Consider the following 9,364-nt stretch of genomic DNA (forward strand, 5'->3'; position numbering starts at 1 on the left):
AAAAAAAAAAAAAAAGCTATGGAAAATAACCACAGATGACCATATAGGAGAAGAGGGGCTAGAATGTGTCTGGGGGACCATACCAATCTGCATAAAACATGTCTCGATCTCTCATCACCAGTTCAGACTGGGAGGTTCGCTTGAGATTCAGACAGCCCAAGAAGAAACACAAAACTGTGGACTAAATAAACATCTTTCTTCTGCCGCTCAGGTATAGTCCATCTGTTTAACAGCTCTTGCAGCCCCAGCCACTGTATACTCACAGCAGTCCTTGGCTGCTTAAGCCTCCCCTTCTCGCAGCTGTCCTCAGCTACTTAATCCACATTTGTATCATAATACACAAAAGTAGCCATGTGCCAGGAATGACCTTGGTATATAAGCTACACAGGACAGCATCAACCTTGGCTATATTTGTTATTTACACTGAGACCGACGAGGTGCACCTGCACCAAAATCTTGCTGACTTGGCCTTAATGTCCACCAGAAACCCCTTAGACTGAACCAAAGTACTGTTAACTTGCACTTTTGCGTTTCCCTACACTTGGATACTGTCCACAGCAAAAAGAACAGAGGCTGAGGATGTCCCAACAACAGCTCAACACAGTGGAAGGTCAAAGTATTAAAAAGAGGGCTGGGGATTTGGCTCAATGGTCCTGCCGCCTGCCTCGCAAGTGCAAGGGCCTGAGTTTGATCCCTGGTACCAAAAAAAAAAAAAGTATTAAAAAGAATAATAATACCAATAAAATATGCGGACTATGCCTTCCCAGCAACTGTGAGGAGGCCCCATAAACAACTTCAACAGCTAGTCAAATATCCACACCCTGAACTATGCTAAGAGCCCTCCAGGGAGCCTTTTCCTTGAGAGGTAAGGCACCAAAACACAGTTTGGCACCAGCCACATAGGCAGGTGTCAGCACTTACCATACTGAGAGATTCAGCACCACCACAGAGCGTCACCTCCCATTACTGACAGAGGCCGGGCCGGTCCATAAATCTAGAGAGGAAGCAGGACAGACTGAGAGAGGGCTCAGGAAGAGCCTGGAATGTCACAGTGCTAGTGGCCTACCTGTTTCAGAAAATAATGGGGAAAAAATAATAACTAGAGGTAGGCAGACCATTTAAAGGTTATAAAAGATGACAGGATCGGCTACAATGCAGAGAAATGAGGATCTCATACATTATCACTGGGAATGTGGACGTCCCTGTGGAAAACAAGGCAGTTCCTCAAAATGCTAACCAGAGTTAACTTATGATCTGGAAATTCTATTCCTATGTATCTATTCAAGAGAAATTAAAACATGTCCAAACCAAGACTTGTTCATGAATGTTCATAACTGCATTGTTCATGATAGCCAAAAGGTAGAAACCATTCAAATGTCCATCAATGGATGAATGGACAGTGAAATGTCCTATATCCACACAAGCTATTAGTCATAGTAAATAAAATAAAACTCTGAATCACGTTACAACACAGAACCTTTAAACATTATGCTAAATAAGATTCAAGGAGGGAGAGGATGCCATACACAAAAGGGTTCATACTGTCTGATTCCAATTATAGGAAATATCTAGAGTAGGCAAGTACATTAGTGGGCCAGGGAAGAAAAGACAACTGGGAAGGGCTACAGCTTGAACATAGTTTGTTCCCTCCAAAACTTGATGAGATATGTTCCCAATGTGAATGCTAAGAGTCAATGAGCCTTTAACAGTACCCTCTCGCTCTCCTCCCCTCCCTCCGCCTTTTGAGACTGGATCTCAAACGCACTAGGTTTTCCAGGGCAGGCTGGCCTCAAACTTGCAGTTTTCTCTCTCAGCCTCCTGAGTGCTAGAATCACAGGAGAGCAACACTACACCCAGCTGAATTAATGCCTTTCCCGTGAGAGTAGGGAATGAGTTTTTTCCCTTGCACTACTTGATTAGTTACAATGAGTTATTAATAAGCAAGGCAAGGGCCGGGGATTTAGCTCAGTGGTTCTTACCCCTGCCTCACAAGTGCAAGGACCCAAGTTCGATCCCCGGTATCAAAAAAAACAAAATAAAGCAAGGCTACTGCTCATGCTTTGATCCTCTGGGACACTTGCTTGTCCTTAAGACTTTCCAACATGAATTGAAGCAGCACAAGGCCCTCAATATGTGTGGCCACTCGGTCTCCAGAAGCTTAAACCAAAATAAATTACCTTTCTTTAAGAAAATCTCAGGTAGAGCTGGGTGTGGTGGCACACACCTGTAACCCCAACACTCAGGAGGCTGAGGCGGGAGGATGTCATGAGTTCAAGGACAGCCTGAACCACACAGTGAAACATTGTCTCAAAAAACAAACAAACACACAAAAAACACAAAGTCTCAGGTATTGTTACAGAAACAGAAAACAGAATGAGAGAAAGTATCTACTAACAAGTTCAGGAGTTCTATCTCAGAGATGAAAAAATATTTAAACTGATTCTGGTGGTGGCTACACAACTGTTAATACACTAAAAATGGGGCCAGGGATTTAGCTCAGTGGTTCTGCGCTCTGCCTTGCAAACGCAAAAGGACCTGAGTTCGATCCCTAATACCCAAAAAGAAAAACAAACACTAAAAATGATTCATTTTATACTATAAAAAGGAGAACTATATGGTATGTGATATGGTATGTGAAATACATCTCAATAAAACTGTTGTTTAAGACAACATGCTGCAGCCAGGCGTGGTGGCACATGCCTGTGATCCCAGCACTAGGAAGGCTGAGGCAGGAGGATCGAGTTCAAGACCAGCCTGAGCTACACAGTGAATTCCAGGTCAGTCTCAATTACATAGTGAGACCCTGTCTTTAAAAAAAAAAAAAAAAGCAGGGTGTGGTGGCGGACGCCTGTAATCCCAGCACTAGGAAGGCTGAGGAAGGAGGATCGCTGTGAGTTTGAGACCAGCCTGGGCTACAGAGTGAGTTCCAGGTCAGTTTCAACGACATAGTGAGACCCTGTCTCAAAAAACAAAACAAAAAAAAAAAACCACAAAAATTTTAAAAACAAAGGAGAAATAGTATATGAGTCCATTTATGTGAGGGACCTGGATAAGGCAAATTCAGAGACAGAAAGAATGACTGAGGGGCTGTGGGGAGGGAACAATAGTTAGTGTTTAATGAGGACAGTTTCAGTTTTGCAAGATGAAGAGCTCTGCAGGTGGAATGGCGGTGATGTTATGAACTACATTCACATTCTTGTGCAGCAGGATTTATTTCTTCTGGTGGTATTTTAGTATTTGTTATCCAAAGTACAAGTATTTTAGTACTTTTTATCCAATCTCCCTCTTCCCCCTTCCTTCTGTCCTTCCTAGACTCTAATGCCTACTACTCTGTTCTCTACTTCTACAAATCGACTTGTTTAACTTCCACATATGAGTGAGAGCCTGGGATATTTGTCCTTTTGTGCCTGGCTGACCAATTTTTTTTTTTTAAAATGATAATGTCAAGTCCTTGCAAGCATACAAAGCAACTAGAACTCTCACAACATTGCTGACGGGAAAGTAAAATGGTTCAGTCGTGCTGGAAAATACTTTCTCCTAAAGTTAAACACGCCTTTAGCATAGATACAGCGATCTCAATCTTAGCTATCACCTTAGAGAAATAGTCACATAAAACTTGCACAGAGATGTTTAAAGCAACTCCACATCACCAAAAACTGGAAACAATCCGAATACCCTTCCGTTGGGAGAAAGGATAACTGTAAAATACGACATACTGGAATGCTTACTTCTATGTTAATAAAATATTACTATCAAGTAAGAGGAATAAACAATTGATACGTGGAACGATTTGGATGAAATCTCGGAGGTGTTATGCCATGTGAAAGATGACAGTCTCAAAAGATGGTGCACCATGTGATTCCATTTATATCACATTCCTGATACAACAAAGCTATAATGATAGCAGCCAGGAACAAGGAATGGTGCCTACAAACAGGTGGCATAGGGCATTCTGTATTGATGGTGGTAGTAGCTTCAGAAATTAATAATGTATCAAAAATCACAACTGTACACTCCAAGAAAAGCCAAATAATTTTAAATTTAATATAAAAATATCTTAATAAAAATAACCTCTTTGTTTTGTACTGGGGACTGAACTTGGGACCTTGAACTTGCAAGGCAGGCAGCAGCACCACTGAGCTAAATCCCAGCCCAACCATCATTTTTTTGTTTCCTGGTACCAGGGTTGAACTCAGGACCTTGCACTTGCCAGGCAGGTACAGCGTCACTGAGCTAAGTCCCCCAACAAAACAACCATCATTTATAAAAATACTGCAAGAGGGCCAGGGATTTAGCTCAGTGGTTTCACCGCCTGCCTTGCAAGCGCAAGGTCCCAAGTTCGATCTCCGGTACCAAAAAAAAAGTGAATACAAAAAATACTACAAGATATGTTATGTACATTTACCAACTCCCCGTGATGAATGTACTCATTCTAAACTGCAAACATGTACTAATAACAAATACATGAAAAAAATAAAAAATGCTGCTGGGTAACAATCCAAATATCAGACAAAACAGAGTTCAAACACAAAAGTATCAACCGTGGCAAAAGGCTCAATCACAATGATGACAAAACACTCAAGAATATGAACCAAATAACACAGGAACCAACTTTAAGAAGCAAATTCCAAGATGGGCATGGTGGCGCAGGCCTGTAAGCCCAGCACTCGGAAGGCTGAGGCAGGAGGATCACTGTGAGTTCGAGACCAGCCTGGGCTACAAAATGAGTTCCAGGGCACCCTGTCTCAAAAAAACAAAAACAAAAACAAAGGAAATTCCACAGAAGATGCAAAGAACATAGAAAGTAATACAAAAATGAGAACCTTTACACCACTCTCAATACAAGACAGATCAAGGGCCGGAGATTTAATTCAGTGGTGCCGTCACCTGCCTTGCAAGTGCAAGGTCCAGAGTTTGATCCCCAGTACGCCAAAAAATAAATAAATAAAATATAATATAAACATCAAGGGAAGCATAAAGAACAAACGGAAACTCCCTTAGTGTTGTAACTTTCCTCTAAAATTTAAAAATTTGTAAAAACTTACAAAGAAATAATCATCTAAGATTCCACATTCATCACCCTGCGTGAAAGCAGTTCAACGATGATGGCCAGGTACTTATTCCCCATGAATCCCAAAAGGAGCTTTAAAAGAGCTATAAAATAAAAATGACAAAGTGAATACAGTACCAAGTGAGTAAAGTTTACCAGAAACGCTGGAACCAGAAATGTTTTGTACTTCAGATTTCCTTTGGATTTTGGAAAGTGATCTATCTCGGGATGGGGTCCAAAATTCCTTCATGTTTCACATACATCCTAATAGATGGCCTTATACATACTTTACATACTATGTTTGTTTTGTTTTTGGTACCAGGGATCGAACTCAGGACCTTGCACTAGCAAGGCAGGCAGTGGAACCATGGAGCTAAATCCCCGGCCCTCTGGGAGCGTTGTGGATTTTCACGTTACAGGTACCCAACGTGTATTCATTTCTCAGATCCCCAATCCGGCAGCTGTATTTTTCTCACAATAACATATTCACCCCTTCAAGCTTACAAGTTTCCAAACTCTATAAATATGGTGTCCGCAGCCTAAGAACGCAGGAAAAGAAATAACAGTTGGGGCACATGGGTTGCCCTGTCCAGAGTGAATGAATGGAAAGTGGTGGTGTTTGCTGACCCAGGCTGGCCCCAGGAGTCCAGAAGCTAAAGCCCAACGGTTCTGGCAAAACTTGGCTGAGTGACTGGCTTGGCATGGATGCCCTTGCCTAGCTAGGTCTGTTTCCTCTATGTGACACTTTGAACTACACAATGATTCTAAAACTAACCAGCCCCGTTGCTTCTGTACATTTTTTTTTTTTTTTTTTTTTTTTTTTTTTTTTTTTTTTTTTGGTTTTTTGAGACAGGGTCTCATTATGTAGTTGCGACTGACCTGGAACTCACTGTGTAGCCTAGGCTGGTCTCGAACTCAGCGATCCTCCTGCCTCAGCCTCCCGAGTGCTGGGAACTTCTGTATATTTTTAATGAGAAAGAAAATTTTGTGACACATGAAAAGATCATGGAGTTTATACAAAATTCAAATTTCATAAATATTTTTGGCTGAATCCATACTGTAATACCAGAGTTCAACAGCCAGAGTATGGCCCCCAAGGGCAAAAATTCTAACTAAAACATTGTTGTTTAAACCGAGTGTGGTGGCGCACGCCTGTAATCCCAGCACTCGGGAGGCTGAGGCAGGAGGATCACTGTGAGTTCGAGACCAGCCTGGGCTACACAGTGAGTTCCAGGTCAGTCTCAACTACGTAGTGAGACCCTGTCTCAAAAACACCAAAAAAAAAAAAAAAAAATCTTGCAATAATATAGTTACAAAAAGGTTGCTGACCCCTGAAGGAGACCATTCTAAAGATACTCTATTTTAACTACAGTAATGAAGCACACAGAAAGAACCTTAGCTGTATAGAATTCGAAATTACAGCCTATAATAATCCAAGTCCTGAGGAGCTGAGTGCCCCCAAAGACACCTCTGCAGTCACCTGAACGCGTCAGGTGAGATCCATTTGCAGCAGCACGGTCAGGATTCTCAGCTGGAGTCGAGCTGACCCAGCAGACGACCTTAAGGAAGTCGCTTCAGCTTCCGGATGCCTCAGTTTCTACCCGCGTGAAAGACACTAATAATGACAGCACTCACCTCGCCGGGCTGCTGTGAAGGTGAAAGGACGCCAGGAAAGGGTCAGCGCCAGGCTTTGCGCTCCGCGCCCGCGAGTGGACAGTGCTCTCGCAGCGGTCACGGTGACCCTCTCCCGAGAACAGAACCCTCCCAGACACCTCAGGGCAGCGCCCAGCGCCGCGAGAAAGCCCGCGGGGCTCTCGCAAGGCCCCGCCTAGTCCTACTGCCTTTCCGGACTGTTTCCCACATTGGCCCTCGGGATGCGGAGGAAGCCTCCGGCCTCCTCTCGGGATTCGGCCCTCGACCCGCAGCGCTCGGGCCCGCTCAGCCGCGCCCCCACTCGCGAGCAGCAAAGGTGCGGTCCCGGCAATCTCTCGGCGTCTCCAAGGCAACCGCCCGGCAGCCCCGACCCCCGCACCCGCCGGTCGCACGCCTGACAACAAGCTGCGCTCTCATTGGCTTGGTTGCCGGCCCTTCTAGCCAATCAGCGCGGGCACACGCTCCTCTCACCCGCCGGGTGGCTCAGGCGGACCTGCAGGGGCCTCTTAGCTCCGCCTGGCGCGCGCTGGCGGATGAAAGTGAGGCTCGCTCTTTCCGTACCCATGGATCAGGCTCCCAATGCTTGAGCCGCCTGGGCGCAAGCGCGAGATCTGACTTCCAGTACTGGGCGGCCCCCTGGTCCTGAGCAGCGTCCGGAGGGGCTCGTGTTCTCGTTCTGCTACAGCACAAGTGCTCTGAAGGGAGTGGGAATTTGGGGAACACTTAGATGGAACGAAGGGTGGAAAAGCTTTCTCATTCATTCTGCCACCCGTACCTCACACGCTCCCAAAAGTTGAAGCCCGAGAGGCACAAACATTTATTACAATACCAGGACCCTATAAATGAATGGGGAGGGGCTCAAGAATTCGCCTTGAAAGAAGTTTTAGAGTTAAAAGGCTTCTTATAAGTGTTTTCGGGAAGAGCTTCCACACTGTGGGATGATTTAAACAAGAATGAATGTTATGATCTTTTTTTCCTTAAAGACATTTTTTTTTTTTTGTACTAGGAATTGAATCCAGGGGCAATCTACCCACGAGGTACGTCCTCAGACCTATTTATTTATGTATTTATTTATTTATTTATTTAGAGACAGGGTCTAGCTAAATTATCCCGGCTGGGCTGGAATTGCGGTCCTTCTGCCTCAACCTCCTTGAGTAGCTAGGATGACAGGCGAGCGCTACACCAGCAAAATAAATGTTAAAAAATAAATAGACCTAGGCCCGGGGATTTGTCTCAGTGGTTCGGCCGCCTGCCTCGCAAACGCAAGGGTCCGATGTCCGATCTCTGGTACCAAAATAAATAAGTAAACAAACCTAAAAGAAAGTAGAAATTACCAAGATGTGATACATGTATCAATCCCCCAAGATACATGTAATCGCTATGTATTGGAAACATAAAGTAATTGAAAACATTTTTTTAAACGCACAAAGACGCGCAGCTCCGGAAGCTGAGCGGGGAGAACTTCAAATTCAAAACCAGCCTGGGCTACATCGTTCAGGCTTTCCTAGACTGCATAGCAAGACCCCACTTCAAATAAGTAAGTAAATAAATAATCAAGCCAGCAGGTGGCGCACACCTGTAATCCCAGCACTCAAGGCTAAAAGGCAGGAGGATCAGCAAGATTCAAGGCTAGCCTGGCCAGAAAGGGAAATCCTGTCTCTAATTAATTAATTAATTAAAGACAATAAAATCAGGGTGAATAACTCATTCAGTACCAAAAGAGCTCTACTGGTGACAAGAGGTACAAAAATGACTAGAGTCATCAACCTTGACTTTAAGAAATCTATAGCCTACAAAGTGGGGCTGACAGCGTGGGGCAGAGCAGAAACAGATGGTTTCAAAGCTTCATAGATAGTGTGCATCTTGACTCCAGTTCCCACCCTGAGTTGTATCATCTTCAGAGATGCATTTGAGGGAAAGCTTTGATAAAAGTTAGGAAGAGCAATCACAGCACCTGGGAGATCTGCGATGCCTTCAAAGGGGAAAAACAGTACAGATCATAGGGTAGCACAGTTTTACCAGTGGGAAAATCTCAGAGCCACTGTAGGAGGAGAGAGTACTAGGGAGGAGAGAGGGGGTCAGTTCACTAAACCAGCGTACGACAGCTAGCACCACTAGGGTGAGATGGATAGGTTTGTTCGTGTGTTTGTTTGAGAGAGAGTCTCACTATGTAGTCCAGGCTAGTCTTGAACTCACTGTGGAGTGTAGGCTGGCGATCCTCCCTTCCTCAACCTCCCAAGTTCTGGGATCACAGGCCTGTGCCACCACGTCCAACATCGGACAGATTTAACTTGGGAGACTGTCCTGCTTAGAGTTCGACCTTAATTCCATCCTCAGGCACTGCGGCCATTTGTACACATTCAACCCATAAGCCACACTGGCAGTAGGACACTCGAAACACCCTGGCAAAAGGAATGAACAGGGACAGTTGGGACATCAAGCCAAGGGAAAGAACTCCAAGCTCTAGCTTTGAATGGTCAGGTACAAACACAACAGACATAATCCATTAGAAACTAACTTTATTAAGCCGGGTGTGGTGGCGCACGCCTGGAGTCCCAGCACTTGGGAGGCTGAGGCAGGAGGATCGTTGTGAGTTCGAGACCAGCCTGGGCTACATAGTGAGTTCCAGGTCAGTCTCACTACATAGTGAGACCCTGTCTC

General features: G+C 44.6%; 1 protein-coding gene across 4 annotated transcripts in view; it reads right to left on the bottom strand.

The window, feature by feature from the left end:
- Cabin1 (calcineurin binding protein 1) overlaps nucleotides 1-7,087 on the bottom strand; it is a 147,928-nt gene extending 140,841 nt beyond the window's left edge. For 2 of the 4 annotated variants that reach the window (XM_010603921.3, XM_010603917.3), the window contains exons 1-2: nucleotides 6,686-7,087; nucleotides 922-994 (exon numbers count right to left, since the gene is read on the bottom strand). In XM_010603921.3, the coding sequence (XP_010602223.1) occupies nucleotides 922-924 (3 nt within the window). In that variant the 5' untranslated portion in view covers nucleotides 925-994; nucleotides 6,686-7,087. Of the gene's footprint in view, nucleotides 1-921; nucleotides 995-5,045; nucleotides 5,133-5,929; nucleotides 5,954-6,685 lie in introns of those variants that run through there. The other 2 variants (XM_010603919.3, XM_010603918.3) reach the window with 2 other exon arrangements.
- Between the last annotated feature and the right edge of the window lie 2,277 nt (nucleotides 7,088-9,364).

This window comes from Fukomys damarensis, unplaced genomic scaffold (genome assembly GCF_012274545.1).
Source record: "Fukomys damarensis isolate Sample0158 unplaced genomic scaffold, DMR_v1.0_HiC HiC_scaffold_12, whole genome shotgun sequence".
In the NCBI taxonomy this organism is placed as follows: Eukaryota; Metazoa; Chordata; class Mammalia; order Rodentia; family Bathyergidae; genus Fukomys; species Fukomys damarensis.